This window comes from Dipodomys merriami, unplaced genomic scaffold (assembly GCF_024711535.1).
Source record: "Dipodomys merriami isolate MVZ:Mamm:240054 unplaced genomic scaffold, mDipMer1.0.p SCAF_4, whole genome shotgun sequence".
Taxonomy (NCBI): Eukaryota; Metazoa; Chordata; class Mammalia; order Rodentia; family Heteromyidae; genus Dipodomys; species Dipodomys merriami.
Window position 1 is genome coordinate 21,572,531 of NW_027205603.1, and position 26,819 is coordinate 21,599,349.

Here is a 26,819-nt window from a genome sequence, read left to right on the forward strand (position 1 = left end):
ATTTTCTATGGAAGATGTGAATTTCAGGTTGAAAATCTTACAGCCGATATAAAAACCAGAGAACCATTCCCTGAACCATAGATCTTTCCCAAGGTTGCCGGTAAACATTCCCCCAACCCCCCAAATCTCAGGAGTTTGTGGACCCCGTCACACATCCATAGTGAAATTCCTCATAAAAAGGACTCACAGTGTCACAGTGTACCCTTTTCAATTGCCCCCTTGTGGAAGGGTTCTTTTCTTTATAAACCCTAAAGTGCTCAATTAATATTGATTAGAAACAAAGCCTCAGATTTAGTCCTCATATTAGAACAAACACCCTTCTCATTTTTGCATTAGTTCATGACTGAACCAATTGAAAGTGAAGTCTTTGAATGAAATAGGGCCAGTCTGTTAGCCTGGAGCAGATTGTGAACAGCAAGTCTCAAACTCCAGAAAATGGGCCATTTGTAATAGAAACACTGACAACCCTTGAAGAGAACAAGGTTTTGCTTCACCTACAATGTTTGAAATTGTTTCTTGAGTAGCAAGAAAAAGTACATTCTATTTTTTTTACATATTAATATGACAAAAAAGAAAGTCATTTTCTCAAACCAGCTCATATCTCAACAGTTCTATATATGTATACTCATAAGAACCTGTAATCATGCCCATCCTACTGCCACCCCATCAAGAAGAAGAAATTTTAAAAAACATGCTTATGCTTCCAATTCATTTATTATATTAAAATTTTTCATTTTCCTGGGGTTTTTTTGTGCTGATGCTGGCTTGAGTTCAAGACCTGGGTGCTATTTCTTAGCTTTTTCACTCAAGGCCAGCATTCTACTACGTGAGTCACACCTCTACTTCCAGCTTTTTGCTTCCTAATTGAAGGTAAGAGTCTCGTCGACATTCCTGCCCAGGGTGGCTTTGAACTGTAATCCTTAGATCTCAGCCTCCTGAGTAGGTAGGATTACAGGCCTGAGCCACAGGCCTGGCTTCCTTCCTTTTTTTTAAACTAAAACATATTTGGCTTTATGAAGCTATGACTTATCTTTTCTGGAAAAGACTCTGCTCATGAGAAATTATTTGAAAGGAGACAAACATTTGCCTAACTCTAGTACCTCATTACATCTAAAACCTGCCCACCTATGTTCACATATCAGTCTGCAGGTTTTGTTAACCATCATGGGTTTTAAAATCAGGTTGTAAACTTTGGGGTATTTGGTGCAATAAAACCAAATGGAGTGCTTCCTCAACCCCTGGTAGCTGGGAATGTGGAAACTGGAACCGATGCCCTTTAGCAGTGCTTGAGTCTTTAACCCAGGTGCTATATATTTGGTTTCTTCTCCTGGAAGAACTTATATGTAATACAGGCAAGACATCCCACATGATACTCACTACGTACAAAAGCTGCATTTCCAGTGAGTGGCTGCACCCTTGCTGGAAATGGGGGAGGGTCTGCCCTCCATGCTTGCTGGCCAAGGTGAAAATTCACCCCAAGTTACTCATTTGCAAATGCCTTTGAAGTCATTAGATAATGCAGTTGGCTTTCAAAGGCACCAGGAGGCCAAATTGCAACATTGGACTTCTGTGTACCCAACAATGGAATTTGTCTTCCAACCTATAACAAAACTGATAATGCATATCGGATAGAAAAAATGAGATTTCACCTTGAATCTTTCTCCTCTGAGGCCACTGGGAACAGAACACTAATGTATTCTGGCCTCCTTCCAATTCTGCCATTATAGATTCACCTTCTTAACCCGAGAAGTATGCAATTCCTTCTCTGTAGTGCCTGCCTTCCTGAGGCCACCTGCACGTGTGACCCTCATGCAGTGTATTTATTGGGGTAGCACAATGGGGTGCTGCCATCCATCAGCTTAGAGATCTCAAGACCTTTCCAAGAGCACAAATACACATACAAGGGATTTTCAGTCTGTGCAAACTGCAAGATAGGCCTGCTCTAGAAATAAAGATCATCACAAATCTTCATTGAATGATATTGTGAAGGTACTACATGATTATGGCACCTGATAAAACTACCTTCAAAACATCCCATAATAAACCTAGACCTATGCCATGCCCCCACTGTGAATTGGGACATAATCTTCGGGATAAAAGTCTATTATTACCCTCAATCATGGATACACTTCTGGAGAAAGAGTTTTCTCAAGTACCTAAGTAACAAACAGCAAACCAATCTTTTCCAAATGGAAGAGATTATAGATTTATCTGAAAAGCTTTGAAAAATGCAACTCTCAAAGCCTTTGCCTGGAGATTCTGGAGTTAGGTCAGGAAGGATAGGTGGAGAAGAAGCTGCCATTTCAATCCTCAATCAAGGTAGCTGAAAAAGTTTGAGAGCATTGTTTTAAAACAGTAGAATAGGGCTGTCCTGTAGCTCAAAAAATGAAAATACAGGAAAAGAGAAGAATTCCGTCTCTGTAACAGGCAGTTTATCCCCTAAGCACAAATTCCAAAGAAGTCCCAAATGAGTACTGAAAGCTCAGTGTTTGGGCATTATTTGTTCAATCTTCCAATTCCTTGGGTCTCTGAGGAAAAGTTTATCACCTTCCGCTTTCACACTACCTCTTGTTGCTTCATTAACCCACATACTGGGTAGAATATTTGTCCTTGGGAAAAACAAACAACCTCAGCACAGAATAAAAAAAGAGAGAGGAGAAGAAAAGAAAAGGAGGAACCACCGTCATCCACAGTAAACCTTTGGGCTCCATGGTAGGGATAAATTTTCCCAAAGCCACACATCAGAAACCTTGGAAACTAAAGCTTAGTGAACTAGGGCAAGTTTAATACCCAAGTCACTGCAGCCATTCAGAGGCCCTTGCCTTTCACTGTTGCAATCCTGTGCCTTGCCCATCCTGAGAATCAGAGACTGCCTCAGGAGTTGAGTTCCAAACCCTCTATGCCTTCCTGATAGTTTATAAAGAAATAGGAGCTGGGTCCCAGTGGCACATGGCTGTAATAGCTACTCAGAAGGCTGAGCTCTGAGGATCCAGGCTCAAAGTCAGCCTCAGCAAGAAAGTCTATGAGGTCACTAAAAGGCCAGAAAGTGGAGCAATAGCCTTGAGGAAAAAGCTAAGAGACAGCATCCTGGTTCTCAGGTCCAGCCCAAGTATACACACAAACACACACACACACACACACACACACACACACACACACACACACACACACACACACACACACACAGAATGTATTGGATAGTTGAAAAATGCCAAGAAAATAGATTTTACATATTCTCCACCACAAAAAAATTAAATGTGTAGTGAGGTAATTTATATATTAATTAGCCTGAATTAGCTATTCATCTATCTATCTATCTATCTATCTATCTATCTATCTATCTATCTATATATATATATATATATATAGAGAGAGAGAGAGAGAGAGAGAGAGAGAGAGCCTATATTATACACTATAAATATAGTCAATGGTTATTTGTTCATTTAAAAATAAAAATTTTAAGAAACATATGGGCCAAGTATGGTGTATGTACCCACAATCCTAGGAAGCAGAGATGAGGAGGATAGAGTTCAAAGCCAGCCTACACAAGAAGCTCACAAGACCCACATCTCAGCAAATAAGCTGGCATGCTGTTACAGCCCTGTAAGTTGTAAGTAGGGAGATTTAAGTCCAAAGCTGACTCTGGACAAACACACAGGACTCTCACTAAAGTTGGAAGAAGAAGGAGAAGGAGAAGGAGAAGGAGAAGGAGGAGGAGGAGAAGAAGAAGAAGAAGAAGGAGAAGGAGAAGGAGAAGGAGAAGGAGAAGGAGGAGAAGGAGAAGGAGAAGGAGAAGGAGAAGAAGAAGAAGAAGAAGAAGAAGAAGAAGAAGAAGAAGAAGAAGAAGAAGAAGAAGAAGAAGAAGAAGAAGAAAAGAAGAAGAGGAAGACAAATAGGAGGAGAAGGAGAGGAGGAAGTGTCTCATATAGGAAGACCACCTGTCTAACAATCTCCAGGTCTTCAGTTAAAAAAAACCCTAAAAATTAAATATATATTACGTTAAAAAAGTAATATTATTTGAATTTCATATTATGAGCAGAATTCAGTGACATGGTTATCATAGCTAGAAATAGGAAAGGTTTTCTTTGGTAAATGTACATAGGCATAAGCATGCAGTGCTGCAGCAAACTCTTCCACTTTGTCACCTGCTGTTACTGGTCTTGTTTTTCAGGTGGCACCACGGTGTTGAGCACAGAGAAGCCCACGATGCTAGACAGCACAATTCAATCAGGTATCAAATAACATATAAAGTGTCAAATTTCTGCCAGGTACCAGTGGCTCACAGATGTAACATTAGTTACTTAGAAGGCTAAGATCTGAGAATCCTGGTTTGATGTTTGATGAGAGCCTAGGCTGGAAAGTTCATAAAACTCTTCTTTCCAGTTAAAAGCTGGAAGAGGAGACGGGGCTCAACTGATAGTGCATAAGCCTTGGGCAAAAAAGCTGAGACAGTGCCCAGGCCCCGAGCACAAGCCCCAATACTGACACAAATAATAACTCAAAAAAATCATAGACTTTTATCTGCCCTTCACATCTCCAATATAGTACATGGCTGTGCTTTTTATTTTCCCGCAAGTTCTAGGAGAAATGTCGTGCAGCATCTGGTCTCCATGCGTGAGCCATAAATATGGCTTTCCTTTCATCTACATGTCACTGCCTCAGAGTGAGAGTTCCTTCTCCATCAGTAATTGCCAAATGGTGACAATCCCAGATCTCCACTGAGGGAACTGAGCGACATACTTTGTTTAAGCGTAGCACATCTAGGACGTGGACTGTGTTTGCAAACTCTAGGAGAAGGAAATCTCACCAGCAGCAGCCTCACTATTTATTTTCATCGCAATTCTGCAAAACTGAGACATGCAAAGTTTGTCTGTTCTGCCTGCCGCGAAGTTGGCAGACTTACAACAGCATTTCCAGTGGGCATGCCACAAAACGGGGTTCAGGAAATGGTGCTTTATATTATGTGTGGGGAAAGGAATACTTGGGAGAACAGGTCCCCTCTTCCCTTTTCGTGATAGACAGCCTCCGGACTTGTGTCCAAAGCTCCCTGCCCCACCCCCCTTCTCAGTCTTTTTTGTTTTTGTTAGTATTCTGTGACATCTCTTCCTCACTCAAAGGGAAACGCTCTTTGTAAGCAATCAGAGGTTTTAAATACTTTAGAGTTAATCATTAGAGTAAGGTGAGCAGGTCAGTTTTCCAGCCTCTTCCATTTCCTTTATTGAAACTCACTCAGCCTTGGCCTCTGCAGTCATTTATTAATGGGGCGTGTGGTGTGTATCAATGTTTCCTCAACACTGTGACACTCCAGTTAGGCCGAAAGTAAAAAAGACTGCACTAATTAGTATGCTTCTTTAAAGGATGCGGTCACCAGTGCCCTGATTAAATTGCAAAACAAACTTCTCTTTCACTTGGACTTAACCCCAAGTTTTCCCCTGCTGTGTGTCCTGGTTGCCAAGTTTTCAGCTTGTCACATGACCCAAAGACCAAAAGATAGGCACAAGAATGATCCCCTCAGTTCCAGATAGACACATCTTTTTAAGTTATGAAATGTGGCCTGTTGGGGATTGTGTGGAGACCTTGTTTAGCTGAAACAACCCCAGGGCAGAGACCCTATCCTTGGCTGCCTGCCCTTCAAGAAGTTTTCAGTTCTTGGGATGGTTTTCTGGAGAAAGAATAGGAAGAAGAGAGATGGATTAATGAAGTTCCCATAATGTTACACACTTCTTAGCTGTTGTTTTAGGTCTTTCTCTTGCTAGAGAGGTCATTAAACCCACTCCAAATTTCTTTTGTTTCTTTGCATCTCTCTTCTCTCTGCCTATAAAAACAGTTAAGAAAATGAAAATGATAACAGCTGTAGAGAATAGAGAAAAGTGACCCCAGATGGCAAGCCTGGACATTGCTCCTGCTGTTGAAGGTCTAGGTTTTCAGAGCAGGAGTGGATTGGTACTACATTTGCCATGTGCCTGACCTCCAGGCCATTCATGTGATATCCCCACAGAAAAGGGACAGTCCCCTCACAGGGTTTACTGTGGCTGAGAGCAGGTTCACAAGGCAAGAACCAGTACGTTTCACTGCTGTCACTGTCTAGACCAGACAATTCAACCTCACAGCTTACTCATAGGGATGGTCCCATTACAGATGGACTTGGCTTTCTGTTTGTCTATTGTCTGAATTCTTAATATGATCTCCAAGTCTTCATCAGAAAGGGGAAGATCTGTTCTTTGTCACCTTCTGGCTAAGACAACGCACAGGCTTTAGAAAGACTTACTCAGTGCTTAGAGCCAGGTGTCCAGTCTTCAGCTGGCTAACCCTGGGGCATTCATCCAGTGGTCAGGTTCAATAAAGAGTGGCCCTGGTTTGTTCTACAAGCTTCAGATTCTTCCCAAGCACCAGCAAACAGAGCACTAAACTCTTCCGTTAGAGCCATTATAGACTCGAGCAGTCTTGGGTTTCATTGTGAGGATTCTTACCAATACAATAAACTCAGCAGGCATATAATAGTCATATACCGTCTGGGTTGTAATCAGATGCATAAAAGTCTATTAATGCTCTTCCAGCAAGCAATGAAAACATTCGTGATTAATACAGCTGGCCCTGGGGAGGGCTTTCTCCACTAAGGGTCTTCGTATCCTACATCAGCTCAAGTTGTGCTCATGGTCTGTGGTCTGTAGTTGTGGACACCCCTGCACCTCCTTTTTGGCCTGAAAGCCAGGCTGTGAGTAAGCAGCAAGTACATTCAATGGAAGCTTTGAATGTCCAATTTAAAAAGCAAATCCTTGTGCATGGAAGGTGCTGATTCAACTCCACACAAGATGGGTTCAACCAGCACAGCTGGGGCTTGCTCAGAGTGGCTATAAATTTGCTTTAAGTTCAGAAGATCATTTCCTGGTATTTTTAAGAGCCAAAAAGGGCCTTAGCCAGATTATTCTCATTGATTTTAATGAAAATTATGTGCAGCTACAGAGCCTAAGTCATATTTTGAAAACTTAAAGGTCAAAAATACTGAATATGTCTTTCTTGCACCCATTTTTTTCTTTCTCTTGTCCTTTCTCTCCCATTTCTCCCATTTCTTCTGTCCTTTTCCCTTTCTACACATGTTTATGGGTATTTTGTGTGTTTAATTTCTAACCATATTTGTCAACATTGAGCTTTGTTCTCTACAACCTTCCCCACCCATGTGTTGATTTAATTTTTTAATTAAAAAGATGACAATAGGTTATGTAAGCCAGACAAGAAGATACAAGAGAGATATAATACAAAAAGTTAGAGCAGGTCCACTAGTTAAAATCACAGGACTGGCAAGATGGATTGCCATTCACTTCAGGAAGAGGAATGCCACAATCACCTTTTCAGGCATAGCCATACCATGTCTTGATCATCACAATGAAGAGCAAGTTCATATGCTGTTGTCTGTACTGAAAATCTGTTGTATTAACAAGGCAGATGGACCATATGTTGAGGGCTCACATCTGTAATCCTAGCTTCTCAGGAGGCTGAGATCTGAGGATCATGATTCACAGCCAACCCAAACAGGAAAGTGTATGAGATCCTTACCTCCAATAAACTACCAAAAAGCTGGAAGTGGAGCTCTGGATCAAGTTGATAGAGTGGCTAGCCTAGACCAAAAGAAGCTCAGAGACACTGACCAGGCCCTGAGTTCAAGCCCTATGAGCAGTGCATGCGCATGCATGAGCACACACACACACACACACACACACACACACACATACACACACACACACACACACACACACACAGAGAGAGAGAGAGAGACAGAGAGAGAGAGAGAGAGAGAGAGAGAGAGAGAGAGAGAGAGAGAGAGAGAGAGAGAGAGAGAGAGAGAACACATTTCAGAAGAAACAAAAACCAAATACACACTTTAACATTTTTCTAACATGAGATTGTGAAATTGTGCTTTTTGGAGTATAGACATTGGCATCTGAGCTTGTTCAGCTCCTGGTCACTGCTCAGTTAACTGTGCTTTGTCTATATACTTCAGTCTTGCTGAAGTACCCGTGTGGAAAATTTTGGAGAATTTCTCATGCTTGCAAAAGGTCTGTTTCATGGCTATGAGCGTCGATACATGCTGACCCTGTAGCTGTGGAATCTGGCCCTTTTGGACTAACTAGACATGTGCATACTAAATACAACTCAGAGCTTACTTCACTTAAACTGGCTCTGTCTACCCTTTGGGAAGTCTTTTCTCTATTACTGGGAGAATATCTCCCTCAGTTTTGATTATTCATATGTCAAGAATTTGTCATCAGGGATTAAATGTTCCTTGTGAACAAAAGTAAAGTGAAGTAAATCATCTTTATCTGTGCAATAAATCTTGCCATTAAAAGTCCTCCCACCAAAAAATAAACAAAAATAAAGTCCTCCCACCCCCCCCCCCAAAATAAAATAAAATCCTCCCACCATTATTAAGGTAAGGAGAAAAAGTCAATACCAGGCTCCCATGAAGGAGCAAGAGATTATGTATTAAGCTCTTGGTCAAGTTAAAGAAAAGCTCAAAATGAGATGTGATCTCAGCCTGACCCGATGGCCACACATAATACCAGACTTCCTTTATTGTGTGGAGAAGATTCTTTTGAGATTTGAGTTCAACCGGCCAGATGCCCTTATATCTCTCTGTTTCAATGCTGCCATCTTGTGGAGTGCCCAGGCTTAGTCACTCATGGTGGAGCCAAGGCCCCTTTATTAAAAAAAGATGCAGTAGCTTCTGTGGACTTCACGGTGGGGGGGAGGGGAAGGGGGAGGGGTTGAGGGAGTGGACAGAAACAGGACAATTTCATCTTTAGAATTACTTTCATTGCTCATGTTCTTTTACCAAAACAAATTTCAAATCCCACTGATTTCATTTTCCTCAATTGAAAAATTCAAGCTCCGTTTAAAAATGTAGTAAAGTAAAAAATTAGGCTTTGAGTTTTAACAGGTATCATGGTCTGAGATCACCATTTGGAACCAACTAGAAAACCACTCCTATCAATCCATTGATTTTTCTCTTCAACTTCCAAGGAAAGATTTGAAAAAATAAATAAAACGTGAAATGCTTAGCTATTTAAATGTGCTTTGGCTTTATATAACCTTGCATTGAGGTTTTAAATGAAGTGAACAATTTATATGCAAATTTAGAAATTCAGTCAAAAAAGCAGAAACTTCTCCTGAAATTAATTGACCTGATGGAAAGTACAGAAGAAAAAAAAAAGAATAATCTCAAGAAAATGCTTTAGGGATTTCTGCCCTGATAGCATCAGCTAATGGGTAAGAATACTGAGAGCTTTTTTGCCAAGTCACATCCCTAGACTTGAGAGGTTCGTGAGTCAATCCCTAATAGTTCCTTTCGTTGATAAATATCAATTTGTGTGATGCATCCTCAGAAACAGAGTATCTTTCATCTTAAACATTGAGGAAATAGGGGAAATTATGCAGAGGTAATATACGTCCCTTGGAAAGTAGCCCTCCTGAAATTTTTATTTAAACTCAATATGACAAGTAGTCAAACTTTTTTAAAAGCTGGATAATAATAATAATAAATGTGATTTTGCAAACATTTTGACATCGCTGTATATCAGTTGGTTTCTCGGTAATCCTGGATTTTGAGGCTTTCCCAGAATTTTCCAACAGACATGCAATCACACAAATCATGTTAGCCATGAATGTATTAAAGGCCTTTTTGACCTGAAATGATTAAATTTGTCTCTGCTTGTCTGTTTTTTTTTCCTTCCCGCCCACTAAAGAGTTTCCAACATATGGTTTTAACTGTGAGTTTGGCTGGGGTTCTCACAAGACGTTCTGTCACTGGGAACACGACAATCATGTGCAGCTCAAGTGGAGCGTGCTTACCAGCAAAACAGGACCCATTCAGGATCATACAGGTAATGGGGTGGGCACTGTGCACTACTGATGTGACTCACATTTGTTAAATAAGAAGTTACTGGGATGGGTTTCAAGTGCCTGTGAATTTAGGAATGATAGAAAACGCTACCGCATATATGGGAGTTAGATATAAAGTATAAACATATATAAAAATACAAGGTCATATGCACACAAATTGACTAAAGTATGGTATATGCACAAGAGGAGTCCAACAGTGTAACTCCTAGGAACAAGGAATTTAACAAAATGAATAGTAGGAAGCTATACCATGTGTTGTCATGATATTGTGTGTGTGTGTGTGTGTGTGTGTGTGAGAGAGAGAGAGAGAGAGAGAGAGAGAGAGAGAGAGAGAGAGAGAGAGAGAATGGAAACAAGCAACCTGCAGGGATGGGTTTAGGAGAGATGGGGAGAATGATGGACGTATGGCATTGATGACTATACATTGTGCTCATAGCTGATATTTACAATTGAAACTCCTTTATACAACTACTTAAAGATAATAATAAAAATATAGGAAAATAGAAATTACTATAAGCATTTCTTAAAGACCAAGGTCTCCATCCCTAGTGGGAAAAAGCCTGGAGCAAGGAATTTGAAAATTGATTGAATTTTGCCAAATGTTGGCCTCCTTGAAAAACTGGACAATGTAGTATTTATTTCACACTTTTTCTTAAGGGAAAATTTAAATAAATTCAATAGTAAAAAAATAGTCTAGTATGCATATAGCAACTTCAATTATAGGCATCTTATTTTATCTCTATTTATTCTTTACTTTAAATGAATATATATGTCCTGTTATATTATGTCATTTATTTTATAACTAAAGAAACAACAAGTAGGAGTAATTAATGCTTGCTTTCTCTACCCTGAAAGTAAAAGTAAGACAAAGTAAATAAAATGCTCATTTATTCAAGGAGGATTGCTAAATCTAACCCATTGCTTGGGGGTGGTAGAAACCATACCACACCCAGTTTGAGAAGCTATTTCAAAAACAAGACACAAAACAAAAGAGTTGGATGAGTGCTCAAGTGGTAGAGCTCTTGCCTGGCATGCATATCATCCCGAGTTTAATTCCCTAGTACTAAAATGAATGAATGAATTAACCACCGAATAAATAAATACGGAAAAGAAAGAAAAGAAAAAGAAACCTTACCACACTTCAGTACGAAAGTCATCCCACCTTCTGTTTTATTTTCCTCCTAAGCTTAATTAGGGGAGAAGAGAGTCGGGGGCCAGGAGCAGCTGCTCTAGGGACCTCTTTTATCCACCCCGTTATCCTGTTTCTTTCCTAGTCATTTTATTACCCAACTTGCCCTGCCCTGCCAAACCCACATGTGTACATGCAATCATATGTGTGCACCCAAACCCGAACTCATATATTGTTACTGTCCTGTACTCCGTAGTAAAGGACTGCTTACCCAAGCAGTGGCTCCACAAAAAGGTATTCCATGGGGCATTTGGGGATGCTAAGAAAGCTAATTAAACTCTCTCCATCCTGGTTCTTTGGATGGCTTGGTCTGTGCGCTGATGGCTGGGCAGAATGTACTTTGTGCCTTTCCCATTTTGTCTTTCACATTTTTTCCTGGTGAATGTAACCATTAAATAGGTTGAATAGGCCTCCTTCCACCAGGGTTACCTCCTTGCCTAATGAGAATGACAAGGAAATTGGACAAAATTGGACTCCTTCAATTCGGAGACATTTCCATTGAATCTTAAGACAAGCAGTTTTAGAAAACTTAAAATACTTTGACTGTAAATGGCACAGTACATATAAATGGCATCAAATTAACTAAATGCAATTAGCTGAAATGAAGGCTGTAATGGTGGAAAAATTGATGCAAAGTGTGGCAAAATGGCTCAGTAGGATCTGACATTCAAAGGAGGTTAAAAGCTATGTTAGCCAGAGACAAAAGCTAAAAGGCTCACAGAAGTAAAGTGCTAATTGAGAAAATGAAGACAGAGTTCCTGACCCAGTACTGTGATAAAACCCCCAAAAGGGAAAATATCAGCACTTTATGTGTTAGTGGATCAGAAAAGGAAGACTTGTCTTAGTTTAACAGCTGAGACGTGCTATCCCTTCAGAAGGACTTGAGTCCTTTGTTCTCTCTCCAGCCACCCAGATCTATTTGCCGGATGTGCCCTGACTAGAAAGCCTCCCCTAGCATGGGAGATGCAATCATCTGACAGAAATGGGTGAGCCTGACATCTGAAAGGGAGGAACTTGTTAACAGGGAAACCATCTAGATGAAAAGAACGCCCCCCTCCCCCACACCCAGCTCACAGGCATGCAGACGGGCAATATATAGAGAATATGCTAGTTTTATTTTTTTAATTTAATTTAATTTTATTTTATTTGTGAACATACTGTACAGAGGGGTTACAATTACATGGGCAGGATAATGCGTACATTTCTTACCAAGCATTGCAGCCTCCTCCTTTGTTTACCCTTCACATCCCTTCCCAGCCTCCCCCCTCCCCCCCCATCCAATCTTCCCCCCCAGCACCGACTCGAATATGCTAGTTTTAAAATAACAGTAGCTGGACATTAGGCATGGTGGTGCACTCATAAGACTGAAGTAGAAGGATCACTAGTTTGAGTGCAGCCTGAGCTACATAGCAAGACTGAGCTACATAGCAAGACTCTGTCACAAGCATAATAACAGTGATGCTGATGATCAGAACGTTGCAAATCAGATGGTGAATTTTTTTTTGTCTTTTCTTTTTTGGTACTGGGGATCAAACCCACAACATTGCACTTGATAGGCAAGTGCTTTGCCACTGAGCTATATCCCAGCCCGATGAATTTTTTTTAAAAATGATTAGTGTTTAGATTAAATGTCCAGTTTTGAATCCCATCTGCTTTTCCGTATTTGACCTCTAAGAATGAAAATATACTTGTTTATAGAGAATTTCTGTTATCTAGCCCTTTTCCCTAATTTACTGAACAGATGTTGTTTGAGCTCCTCTTCTACAAGGCAGATGCTACTCTGGGCATTGGAAATGCAGGTGCCGTTGGCCTTCCATATCTATGGGTTCCATATCCATAGAGTCAACTAAACTCACATTCAATATTCAAAAAGAAAACTCACATCTATACTGAACGTGCACAGAGTTTACACTCTTCCCTAAACAACATAGTATAATGACTATTTGCATTGGCCGCAAAATCGCTGTGAGTGTTATAGTGAATCTAAAGATGGTTTAAAATGAAGTGGAGGATGTGTGAAGTACAGGTGCTTTCAGGTCCCTTGGAATCTGCAAGAGCCATGCGGGTCCCAAATCTACCGGTGTTCTAGCCTCAAATAAAATTGTGTAGCACTTGCTTAGAGCCCACCTCAACCTCTAGAATACTTTAAGTCATCTCTGGATCACTTGTAACTCCTACTATTATTTAGGGAATAATGAGACGGAAAGCCTGTACATGTTTGGTCCATATGCAATTTTTCTTTTGAAATATTTTTGGTCTAAGAGCAATTGAATCCATGATTCTGGAACTCGTAGATGCAAAGGGCTGATTCGTACTGCACCATTTTTCAGAAAGGACTTTGTACCATGGGCTTCTGAGAAGGTACCCTCCCCTTGAAGGGCTCATCTGCTGGTTGTGGGTGTGAACCACCATCCTGCAGTTGAGGAAAGGTGTCTAGTGGCAGAGCTGGGCAATGATGGTGAGAGATAGCCTGGGAGAGGCAGAGGAACAGCTTCTGTCTTTGAGGCTTGACGTTTGTTTGTTGTTGTTTGTTGTTGGTGCTAGAGGGCTTGGACTCATGGTCTTATGCTCTTGCTTAGCTTTTTAAAATCAAGGCTAGAGTCCCACTTTTGGGCATTTACCCGAATGATCACACATAAGACCATACTAAAGCTACCAGCACAACTATGTTTATTGCAGCATTACTTACCATAGCTAAGATATGGAACCAACCCAGATGCCCCTCAGTAGATGAATGGATCAAGAAAATGTGGTATATACACAATGGAATTCTATGCCTCCATCAGAAAGAATGACATTGCCCCATTTGTTAGGAAATGGAAAGACTTGGAAAAAATTCTATTAAGTGAAGTAAGCCAGGCCCAAAGAAACATAGGTCCCATGGTTTCTCCTATTTGAAATAACTAGTATATGTCTGAGACAAGCAGAAAAGGTCAGACAAGATGATGTTAAGGAAAATGAACCCCAAGATGAGGACACAAGCATTTTTTTCTTTCTTGCTATTGTTTCTAACATATTTATATGGTACCAAGTGATTTTTTTTGTTGTCTTGTATGTCCCTCCCCAATGGCATAACCCTGTTTTCACTCTATTTGATGTTGGTATAATTTGGGGAGCAGAAGGGAAAAAACAAATTGTTTAAATAGGGATACAGGTTGACCCATTGCAACAATGAGATATACAAGACGCTATATTGAAAAACGAATTCTACAATTTAGGTGTGTGGAGGGGAGAGGGGACGGCGCGGGGGGAGTGTAGTTGTGAAAGTGGGAGGGAAGGGATGGTAGGGGAAAAACAAAGGAGGAGGCAGCAGAGCTTGATAAGAAATGTACTCCTTACCTTGCCCATGTGATTGTAACCCATCTGTACAGTATTTTCACAATAGAAAACTTATTTAAAAATAAATAAAAATAAAATCAAGGCTGACATTCTACCACTTGAGCTACAGTTTCACTTCTGGTTTTTTAGTGGTTAATTGAAGAATCTCACAAATTTGTCTGCCTTGTCTGGCTGTGAACTGAGATCCTCATATCACAGCCTCATGGAGTAGCTAAGATGACAGGGATGAGCAACTGGTACCCAAAGGAAGGCTCGAAGTGGGGTGGTTTGGACAGAGGTTTTATGTAAAGCAGCTAGTTCTCTTTTCATCTTGGTGATCTTAATCAACTCTGTTCATCAATGCAGTAGCATTTTACACAGACAGGTGATGGGCTTGGGAAGTTGGAGGGACAATAAGAATCTATGTGTGCCTGAGTCTATAGACACAGGCAATGTTCCACAGGGCCAGAGTATCAAATATTGATGGACAGCACTTATCCATCATTCTTTATGATTCTACCAATTGTTTGTTTTCATTTTTGTTTTGATTTTTTTGGTTGGAGGGGGTTTGTTGTATTTTGTTGGTGGTGGTTTGTTTTTTAGCCTATACTGGGGCTTGAACTCAGGACCTTGCATTCTTGCTTGCTTTTTCACTTGATTGGCACTCTCTATCACTTAGCCACATCTCTACTTCCAGCTTTTGACTGGTTAATTGGAGAGTAGAATCTCACAGATTTATCTACCCTAGATAGCTTCCAATCTCAGTCCTCAGAGCTCTGCCTCCTGAGTAGCTACAGGTGTGAAACACCAGGACCCAGCAATCATTGGTTTTAATATAGCATCCTGGTGGGATCTTAAAAGGCAGTGTAGCAAGGGAAGAAAGCTGACCACTAACACGCCTACCTGCACCTAAACACTGATGATGCTGAAAATCAAATAGGAGGATATGCCCACATATGCACAGTATAAACGTCCCTGGCAGCTACTAGACATCTGGGACAGCCAACAAAACATCCTGCTATCCACTGAGGCCCGAGTATCACACTCACACTTACATCAGGTAGGGCATTAGAGTCCATGATTTCTATTTGCAGAGCAAACAGTGAACCACCATTGTGTGTTTAGACCAGGTGGTGGCAGGAGGAAACATTCCCATCGGGAGTAATTAAAAGCAAAACCAACAGTCAGTCTTCCTGATTCAGCAAGTACCACTGTTGCCAAAGTGGCATGTTCTAATGAACCTCAAAACCAGCCTTTCCTCCCCTTCAGCCAGAAGGATACTGGATACAAGTAGGGCTCACTGTGGACAATCTAACTCTGAGTATATTTAAGGAAATGATAGGGCATTCATATAAACTAAATGAAAATGAACAGAATTTGGAAGAGAAGATGGTTAGGTTTTTTGGAAAATGTACAGGAAGTCATTGTAAATCAAGCACCATCAGTCAACAAAAGTTCTGCTTCCCAGATAATAAATACAAAGACAAGTCTACATCAGTGCATTGTATGTCTGCATTTAACATGGGTACTACAGAAGCAGCTAAAACTTGGGTCAAAGATGTGATCTGTCAGTGGAGACCCCCAATAACTGTCCACTCTGCTGTTTTCTCTACCTGTTCAAGTCCTTGGTGTTCAGCCCAGGAAATAGTTTTGATGGATGGAGGTCAACAGGAAGAAGACAAGGAAGCTATATATTCGACTTCTCTCCCTAACACATTTTTTTTGCATAGCAGGAGATGGAAACTTCATCTATTCTCAAGCTGATGAAAATCAGAAAGGAAAAGTGGCCCGGCTGGTGAGCCCAGTGGTTTATTCCCAGAACTCTGCCCACTGCATGACCTTCTGGTATCACATGTCTGGTTCTCACGTGGGCACACTGAGGGTCAAACTGCGCTACCAGAAACCCGAGGAGTATGATCAACTGGTGTGGATGGCCATTGGGCACCAGGGAGATCACTGGAAGGAAGGGCGTGTTTTGCTCCACAAATCTCTGAAATTGTACCAGGTATGGCCTTTGCCTAGAGGTAACAGCCTCTAAAAATACTAAGGCAATGTCTGCAGGCTTACACAAGTGACATGCAAGAACCATTGCAAACATTTTATCAGGTGTTCCTAAAACCTGAGCTTCTGCCCCAAAGATATTCATCTTTTTGGCATACTTCACAGCCTCCTGGCTTCTAGATATAGAACCAGTTTATTAGGGCAAAGGGCAAGTGCTTCATTATAATCTGTTTCTGAGCTATGACAACCATCATTCATTTATTTGCTGACCCTACTACCCTGTTTTAAAATTGATCATATAAAAACAAAAAAAGTGAGTGCTAGCCACTACTGGCTCACACACACATGTGATCCTCAGTACTCATGGGGCTAACATATGAGAATCTGGTCTGAAGCCAGCCTGGGCAGAAAGCTTTGTGAGACTCTTATCTCCAATTAACCACCAAAGTGCCAGAATTGGGGCTGTGGCTCAAGTGATAGAGCACCAGCCTTGAGCAAAAAAGCCAAGTGATTTTATAAGGCTCTGAGTCCAAACCCCAGTACTAGCACAAGAAAAAAAAAAAGATGGCACAAGTTTTATGTTTATGTCATCACCAAGCAGCTGGCATGAATTGATGAGTGAAGCCTGTTGTTAAAGAAAATTGCATGTGTTTAATTTGTGTAACTTGGCTCCATAAGCCTTAGCAAGCACTTTTGAAAACACTTATTTGGGACGAGTATTTAAATACTGTGAATGTGATCTTGTTTTGGTAGGTGATTTTTGAGGGAGAAATCGGAAAAGGGAACCTTGGTGGCATTGCCGTGGATGACATTAGCATTAATAACCACATTTCACAAGAGGACTGCGCAAGTAAGTATGATTTTGGTGTAAAAAGCAAGAATGGTCTTACCCTGAGCCAGATTGTTTAATGTGACAGCCTTTCTCTTACACATGTGGATCAAAATTCAAGTAGGGACTTTATGCATATCATATGAAATTCATATGCTGGAGAGATAGGGCATAATATCAGGTCAGTTTGCCTTAAGCTTTTCCATCGCCTAATGTGGTCTGATTGATGTCTCCAAACTTCATAAATAGTATGGAATCCAAAGACAAGAAGAAAGACTCCGTTTACAAAGCTATATCTGGCATACCAAAACATTTTGATGAAAAGTAGAGAGCTTAGACATCTGGATCATTCCACATATCTGAGCGTATAAACAAAACAGCAGGCCTTTGAAAATTTTGATCGCAGTGAATTTAATTAACATTACATTGTTAATGAATCATAGAAGCCAGCATTCTTTGCTTTATTGCAGATAACTAGATGTTTCAGGCTCTAAAGCTAACTAGAATGACTTAAAGGATCAATGTGATTCATAAACTCTGGCTAGTATTTTAGAGCTGCTCCTTATGGTAAGACATAGGGATAGAAGTGTGACACGGAAAACCAATTCATATTCCCTAGTTCTTGATATATAATTACAGATAGCATCACTAATGGCAATGTAATAGCACAAAGATTAGTCTTAAGCTCCATTTGCTACACTTAAAGTTTTGTTATATATCATTATGTAATAGGATGTTAATTATAACAAAATGGAATAAGCCTATTGAACAAATTTAAGACAAAGCAGCTTGTTGATTATAATGGGTTTTTGGTCACTTCAGCAACTTACGAAGCTTTTATTATACAATATAGTGAATATATATAATCCCTAAAGTAGCAATAATTTGACACTATCAATTGTAGGAATTGGAAAAAATAGAGACTAGTGAATAAAGGTCTGCTTTTTCATTCTATGTAAGAAAATCTACTTTAATATTACACTACTTAGCAAATCTTCACAAAAATGGTACAGTTTAATATTTCAATAGCAGCTCTTTCACAAATTTCTCATATCCAAATCTATAACATGATTAAAATGTATTTCATATAATCGCACAGTATATGTAAATTATTGCTTTGCTATTCCAAGATGAGAGGGATGATGGTGAGTCTTAGGAATAGAAGAGCAAGCCCCACAAACCAAAACAAAGAAATAAAGCTCAGTTTAGAGCAATAGGCTTTAACTGATCACATACTGCTTGCAAAGCAGTGTGCCAGGTGTAAATGGAGAATTAGACTTGAGGAGGCTTTTTCTTTTCATGTGCTTCATCTTTTGAGCTGCAGATACTATCAAGTCTTGTACTCAGAAAGACACAACTAAAGCTCATGTATTAATAAAAAAGTGTTTAAGATAAAGGTCTGGAGATATAGCTCAATGATGCAATGTTTGCTTTGCACCACTGTGTAAGTATGTATAAGGCCCCAAGTTCCAACACCAGCACTCTTTTAAAAGTCTAACGATAAGTATACAATTATTAAACAAATATACATTTTGAGCCTATAGCTATGAATTCTATAAGAATATCAACTATTTATTAATCATTTGTTCCCATAGCAAATACTTATTAAAGCCATCTGTTACGTGCTACACATTATTTAAATGCTAGGATACAACAGAGAACAAACTGCTCTCCTCAGTGCCACCAGAGACTGTACTTTTTACTTTTCCCATAGAACTTTATTTGCTTTATTTATTGATTCATCCATTTACTACTACCACTACTACTACTACTACTGCTGCTGCTGCTGCTGCTGCTGCTGCTGCTGCTGCTGCTGCTATTATTTCTGACAGTGCTAGAGCTTGAACTTGGGGTCTTTTGCTTGCTTGAATTGCTTGGCTAGCTGGCACTCTACCACTTGAGCCATGTCTCCAGCCCAACTTTTTATTGGTTTATTGGAAATAGAATTTCTAGAGTTTTCTGCCTGAGATGGATTCAAACCAAAGTCCACATGATCTCAGCATCCTGACTTGCTAGGATTACAGGCTTGACACACCAGCACCCAACTCATTCATTCATTTTTTGATTACATAAATAGTCTCTTACTTCAGAGCTACCTGGAAAGCTGACCCAGCACATCTCATCCAAATTGTGGCGTGATAGCCACAGTTCCAACTCCACTTCTGTTCCCTCTGTTCATCAGACTCCCCCATATTCCAGATGCCAAAATGCTGTCTCTTTATCCTTCACAGTCTGCTAGCAGCCACTGGGATTTTCATGTGACTCTCATCACAAATTTCAGTCATTTCACTTGGACTATGTTGCTATTGATTTGAACTGTACTAAAAAATATAAAGGGAGTCTAGGAGCAGCTGTGTGTGTGTGTGTGTGTGAGTGTGTGTGTGTGTGTGTGTGGTCCTTGAATACCATATTTTGTTGACAGTTCAAATATCTTTTTTTTTTCAATTTTCCTTGACTTGGTAGAACCGGCAGACCTGGATAAAAAGAACTCAGAAATTAAAATTGATGAAGCAGGTAACTATGCCTTGATTGCCTTTCTTTTACAGCTTTCATTATGTTTATAAAGAAACTTCTGGAATTCTAATATACTTGTACGTCAAAGCAGTTCAGAAAAAACAAACATCTGTGTCCAAAGCCTGAGTGTGAGGGCCTTTGTCAGTGTCGCTGGGGCCTTTCCTAAGCAACAGAGAGATAGGGCGCATGTGTGTAAGCTGCCTGGCATAAGCAGTTGAGCTAGGTAGAAGTGTGCTTGCCCTGGCCTCCTCTGCCTGAGCTTTATGACTAATGAATAACCAAGTGAAACTCATATTCTACAACTGAAAACTAATGAAGACTATCTTCACTTCAAATTATTTTAAACTAACTGAAATTCTTGCATCTGGTTGATAGGCAAGTGGGATCTGTAAGGCAGCAGAGGCCTCTTTCTGTGCTTGTCTCTTCAACTCGATCCATCTTTTCTACTGGAGCTCTGGTTTAATGGTGATATTAGTATTGAGTAGCTACATTACAAGTACTTCACCACATTGTGTCACTTAACACTCTCAGGGTGCCCCCATTCTACAGACGCTGACAAAAGATATAAATGATGAAGGTAATTAGGTGGTTAGCTCTGGAACCTGTGCTTTCTTTCAACTCTATTGTGTGATGAAATGCAAAACATTTGATTAGAGCTAGGCATTGCCTGGTGTTATTTTATTCCCAGAAATATCTTCACCTCCCTGGCCAGCACTGTAGATTGTTAGACATTTGCTCCAGCTCTCTCATGTCTGCTGTCAGCAGTGCTGTACCCAAATTGTCACTGCTCATCTCCATGGATTGCCATTAAAAACATAGTCCTATATAGTCAGGCACAGCCCAGAGATAAGTAAATACAGTATGGTGCTATTGGAAATATCAGCCCCTTACCACATCTACTCAGATGTGAACTTTATTAGAAGTTGTTTCAAAATATTATTTCATTAAGAGAGAATAGTAATATGTCCCCAAGGCTGGTTCTCCTTCATTCCGGGACTGGCATCTCCTATTTTTAGTTTTTGTTGATTGGAATCTTTGTTGATCAGAGCTCCATTAAGTAAACACCACACAAGTTGCACATTCACATTTCAGTCCTGTTTCCAGTACCAGGTAATTAGGCTCAAAGCTCCCTTGTTAATAACTTCTTGTGTTCCACTCTAAAGAAAACATGTCCCCAGTGACTTAGCTGCAGAGTAGCGTGACCGCCTCCAGCAAAACTACCATGGGTGTGGATTTGCTGTGATTCCATACCTTCTATTCATCACTGTGCAGACATAGTTCCACGATTTCAACCCAAACCTTTGGCACATGTTAGCAGATGGTAGGGAAACTTGTTCACCTGCCTGTTTTTCCAAATGGGAAAATGAGCACAGGTGTAAGCCATGCTAGACCACCCCCAAACAGAACATGACAGCAGCACAGTGCTGAAGACTTCTGCCTGCCTGGTTTAAGGAACAGACATATGCACGAGGACTGTTTAAATCCATTGTCCATCTTATCCCCCTCCCAACACACACACACACACACACACACACACACACACACACACACATACACACACACACACACACACACACACACACACACAAAGGTTAAGATGGGATTGAGTATTTAGAGTCTAGCAGCAATGGTGATTGCATATAGTCTGCACAGAAGCAGAACATCATGTTCACTGCCCATGTAGAATCAGTTATTTCCCTGTGCTGAGCTGTCTGGAGGTATCCCAGAATTCTCCTCTCCCACACCTTCACTCCCCATTTGCTCAGACATTAAAAACCAATAGATACATAGATAGTTAGATAGATAGATAGATAGGTAGATAGGTAGGTAGATAGATAGATAGATAGATAGATAGATAGATAGATAGATAGATAGATAGATAGATAGATAGATAGATAGATAGATAGATAGGTAGGTAGGTAGGTAGGTAGGTAGGTAAGTAGATAGGTAGGTAGCATGTGATTTCCTATTTCCTTTCTTTTGCTGGATCTTTCAGTCTGCTCTTGCCTGGTCCACTGATGGCATTCATGAAACCAATCTTGTTTTGCTTTCTAGGTAGCACCCCAGGATATGAAGGCCACGGGGATGGTGACAAGAACATCTCCAGGAAGCCAGGCAACGTGCTCAAGACCTTGGACCCCATTCTCATCACCATCATAGCTATGAGTGCCCTGGGGGTCCTTCTGGGGGCTGTCTGTGGGGTGGTGCTGTACTGTGCCTGTTGGCACAATGGGATGTCAGAAAGGAACTTGTCTGCCCTGGAGAACTATAACTTTGAACTTGTGGATGGAGTGAAGTTGAAAAAAGACAAACTGAATACACAGAATACCTACTCAGAGGCATGAAGGTGGACAGAGGTGAGAAGACGCGGGGCGTCAGAGGACTGTAGTAGAAGGAAAAGTGGAGCGTGTGGGGAACTGTGTGCTATCTGCTTTCACTGTCCGGGCTGGGAATAAGTGTGTTGATGACGCCGAGCCAGGCTTTTCTCAGGAGCTTCAATGAGTATGGCCGACAGACGTGAACAAGTGAGCTGTGTTAAACAATCGGAATTGTGCACAGTCAGCTTTCTTCTCTTGGTTTCATTTGGATAATCAGATGCTGGTGTTGAGACCAAGTATAATTGACTTACTGATTCATTTCGATTCCTCCTTCCCCTTTTCTCTCTTCTCTTCCTGTGATGGATTCTGTTCAGAAACTGCAAAATCCAAGATGCTGGCACCAAGTGTATTCAGTGGGGCCCTCTGATGGACGTGCTACCTGTAGCCCAGTGCCCAGAACATATTAGCGTCACTGCATTCCAGTGGACTTCTGAAGTTGTTCCTGTGTGTAATTTACCCACGTAGTGCATAGGCAAAGAGGGATTAGGATGCTTTATTTTTAAAAAGTACTGTAGGCTCAGTACTGATCTAGTGTGTCAGCTCTGTTTACGAAGCAATACAGTCAACTTTTCTTGATGTTTTCCAGTGTTGTACTAAATCTCGTGCTTGTGACCTCCACACCCCACACCGAGCCATCCCTAGACCCCACTGGCACCTGAGTGCACTGCTGACAACCACAACAAAAAGTCCTTGGCACTGGCTAGTCTCTGTCCTCTCAAGTGCCTTTTTGTTTGTACTGGTTTGTTGTATTCCATTCCCGATCCACTCTGTTTCTCGCTAGGGAAAGCCCTCTCACAAATCAAACCTGGTGGCCCACTGACTACAAAGAAAGTATATTTTAGTGTGAGACGTCAGCCCCTCCCCCCCGGGAAAGGCAAGGGCTCTGAAGATTTGGCAATGTGGCTTAATTGTTCTGCTTTTTTCTATAGTTCGATTTCATGTCTCTTGACCCTTTTGTATAAAGCTGCAATATTCTCTCTTATTGTTCTTTCATATGGAATGTATTTTCAAATGTAAACTCTTGGCTCTTTCCTCTCTCTCTCTCTCTCTCCCTCTCTCTTTCTCTTTCTGTCTCTCTCTCTCTTTCTCTGTCTTTTTCCCCTCTTAGAATTTAAGCATTTGCCATTGTCCAGAAAAGAACCTTGCAGCTTTAACCTGCTGGCGATGGCAAACCATTTTACTAGACTTTACGTTTTAAAATAATTAAACAAAGGGGGATTCCTAACTTTTCCCTCCAAAGTCTAACTTTGGTTTTCTTGTTAACTGGTTAAAGTGACAGTATCTTTTTTCCTTAAGCCATTTGTCTGTCAGTCATGATCAGAGTGATGTGTGATGTTTGCATTTAATGGGAATAGTGATAAGTTGAGGGAAAAAAATCATGCTAATTAGACTTCAAGTCAGTCCCAAAAGAAGGAAGGAATAAAACCTTCAAAATATATAAATAACATGGAATTTTTACATCTAAATATGCAAAAATGACCCATGAGAACCTTCTTGTTTTAATATTGAGTCAGACAAAGGAAATGGAATGGAGAACAGTTAATTTAAGAAAGAAACTATAAATCCTAATGTCTAGGGGTAAAGTATTTTAAGATAAGGGGAAAGGGACATATAATAAACAAATGTCTATTAGAAACCCATTCAACAGCAACCCTGAAAAAAAAAAACAGTTGAATGAATGCTTCTAGAAACTTCTAATAGCTGACACAAAAGCCTGCCTTGGGCTGGTAAGACCAAAGCCTCCCACAGCACAGAGAAATAAATATCATACAGACAGCATATGAAATAACCCAAAGAAGCTCTGGTTGCTTTCAGTGTATTCTTGTGCTATGTTCAATACAAGGCTTTTTGGATCTTCCTCCATTCCTGAGTTGCTGTAGATCTCACTCAGATACCTTTGTTGGCAGTTATATTTGCATTCTGAATGGGGTAGTACAGTCATCTTGGTTTAATTGGATTGAGAATTCCTTTGGTTCCAGGAAAGTATTGATCAGCAAGAAAGAAGCATAGACTTTTTTTTGTTCCCTGGAGCATTTATTCCCTTGTAATCATACCAGGAGAAAAAGCATTAAGTAAGACTAGATTTTGTTTTTAAGGCAACAGATTTATTAAATGTTGTTCTCGGCCAAGGAAAAATGATACTGCAACTTTAAATTTTAAAGTATCTTGCACTGATAAATATATTTAAGAATTATATGTTTATAAAGTTATTAATTTGTAAAGGCAGTGTTACAAGATGTTCAGTTTATATTGTTTTAGATTGTTTAGTAATTTTTAAAGGTGTAAAATAACATATTTTTTCTTTATTGAAATCTATAAAACTTTCTGTAGTAAAATTTTTTCATTTTACTGGTATATTATTGCTTCATGTTTTGTACCATCATAAAATTTTGTGCAAATTTTTTTTACAGAATTTTTATTTTCTATGACAATATGACACTTGTAAATTGTTGTTTCAAAATGAACAGCGAAGCCTTAACTTTAAATGACATTTGTATTCTCAGACTGAGTAGCATAAAACCCACATAGAACTGAACTGTAACTTAAATTCCAAACTATGACTACTACATTCCAAAGAAACAGTTGAATTAAACATTTTCATAAAATATTCCAAACCTGATGACTTTTATTACATTAGCTCTGTTCTTATTAAAGAAGTCGGTGTTTTCCCATCATGTAATAACTTTCAAGAGTTCCTTTCTTAAGCTCTATTTTGAAACAAATCTCACAATGAGCCGAGAATAAGAAGATAGATTTCTAAAAGTGGAAGATGAAACCAAATAGGACATTATGAAGATAATGAGACAATTAGACTGTAGAAGTAGAAATTATTCAGGCTGTGTGTCCAGTATTTTGTTTTCTACTTGGTAGACTTTGTTTTATGATATACACAAGCAATTGTTGGTAAGTTTTATTCTTATAGCAAACATGTCTGTTTAGACATGTATCTATACTCAATAAGATAAAGGGGAAAATTGAGCAGAATATCACAATGGGTTATCTTGTAACTCTTGGGAAAATGAATTTTCTGTGCAGGATCAAAACTAACAACAACAAAAGGCATAGACCTGTAGAGCCAAAGCATATTGAGTAAGATCTTTAGAAAGTTTATTATACTCAAAATTGATCCAGACTAACAAGGTTTTTTTTCTCTGTCCCCGTGAGATGTAGAAAAATTACTCACAAGGTATAGGGAATCCATAAGGAGTGAACTGCTCCAGACAGCTCTGCTCAGTGACTGTTTCCTCCATTTCCTGCTATTCCCTAGACACTTTGGGCATCTCCCAGTATATAACTAAGGACAGAATTATTGTTGTATGGATTTATAGATGTCTGCTTAGACAGAAGTCATCAATAAAGGTAAAGCCAGGTAATCGTTCTTCTGAAGTTAAGTTCTACTGACACTCATGGATGTTTCCAGAAAGCACAAGAGACTTGTAAGGAGTCTATCAAAATTAGTCCAGACATACTTTCTGCACAATGCTAAGGGCTATGGACTAATATCTCTGATTCACTGTTTGAGAAGACATTAAAAATAAGTGCTTTTTACTCCTTTTCTATCAGTTAGCTGGCTAAGTTTTTCTTTACATTTGATAAGGTAAGTTGCTGGATAAGTTGACTTCCTAGTTCAGGAATTAAATACCAGATAACTGATACATTCAGCTTAAAGCATGAACATTATTTACTGCCCTGTCTCCTGTCTTTGGTAATAACTTCATGCCACTGAAACTAAATTGCCCTGTATCTCCATGCAAATCAAAGGCATTCCTGAATGTTTCCATTCCCTAATGTTTCTGTTTCCCCGTGTTAATTATAACAGTGTGACATTAAAAAGCAGTTCTGTCAAGAGTTACCTCCAGATACCTAAATTAGATCCACTAAAGAATCTTAGGCAGATTGCAATTTCGGAGCTGAGAAGTCTGAACGAAGAAGAAATTGTCAGATGGAGTGAAACAGCACCAATTGCATGTGAGACCAGGATAATACACTTTTTTATTCTCCAGTGTTCCAAAGACAAACTACAAAATAGTACAGATAACAGCACCCTATCATCACACACTAACTTCTCTGTCAACAAGTCCCTGTGAACCAATCAAGTCACAGGGATGAAAGATCATGTCAACTATGGCGAAGCCATTATGGTCTCTTTGTAACTGCTTCCTATAGTGGTTTCTGAACCCTCAAAGATAAGGGGAGACATCCCTGCCTGCAGAATCCCTCCCAGAAGAATGTTGTGAAAACAGCCAGTATTCATAGCAGTAGCACATGTGTGTGTCTGTGTGTCTGTGTGTCTCTGTATGTGTGCATGTGTGTTTATGTGGGGGGTGTGCAGATACTAGGAATTAATCTCAGGGCATGTGCTATACTCAAGGCCTGCACTCTAGCACTTGAGCCACAGCCCACTTCCAGCTTTTTGGTAGTTCATTGGAGATAAGAGTCTCATGGACTTTCTTGCCCAGGATGGCTTCAAACCACATCCTCAGATCTCAGCCTTCCTAGTACTTAGGATTATAGGAATGAGTCACTGGCACCTGGCAATAATAAAATTTTATTATTCATTTATTCTGTTTAATAAAGGAGAAATCCAAAGTACAGATAGGTTGTGTGGCAATTCCAGGATATACTTGGCCTCTTTTCTGATTCATGACTCCTACTTCCTGGTCCAGTGTTGTCCTGCAAGTTGTTCGCAATG

The 26,819-nt window shown here is 40.0% G+C and overlaps 1 protein-coding gene across 4 annotated transcripts in view; it reads left to right on the forward strand.

The window, feature by feature from the left end:
• Window positions 1-24,734, forward strand: part of Nrp1 (neuropilin 1) — a 163,880-nt gene extending 139,146 nt beyond the window's left edge. For 2 of the 4 annotated variants that reach the window (XM_069990669.1, XM_069990668.1), the window contains exons 13-18: window positions 4,172-4,231; window positions 9,741-9,878; window positions 16,138-16,409; window positions 17,159-17,255; window positions 19,698-19,748; window positions 21,804-24,734. In XM_069990669.1, coding sequence (XP_069846770.1) covers window positions 4,172-4,231; window positions 9,741-9,878; window positions 16,138-16,409; window positions 17,159-17,255; window positions 19,698-19,748; window positions 21,804-22,093 — 908 coding nt within the window. In that variant the 3' untranslated portion in view covers window positions 22,094-24,734. The remainder of the gene's footprint in view (window positions 1-4,171; window positions 4,232-9,740; window positions 9,879-16,137; window positions 16,410-17,158; window positions 17,256-19,697; window positions 19,749-21,803) is intronic. The other 2 variants (XM_069990671.1, XM_069990670.1) reach the window with 1 other exon arrangement.
• Window positions 24,735-26,819: the final 2,085 nt, after the last annotated feature.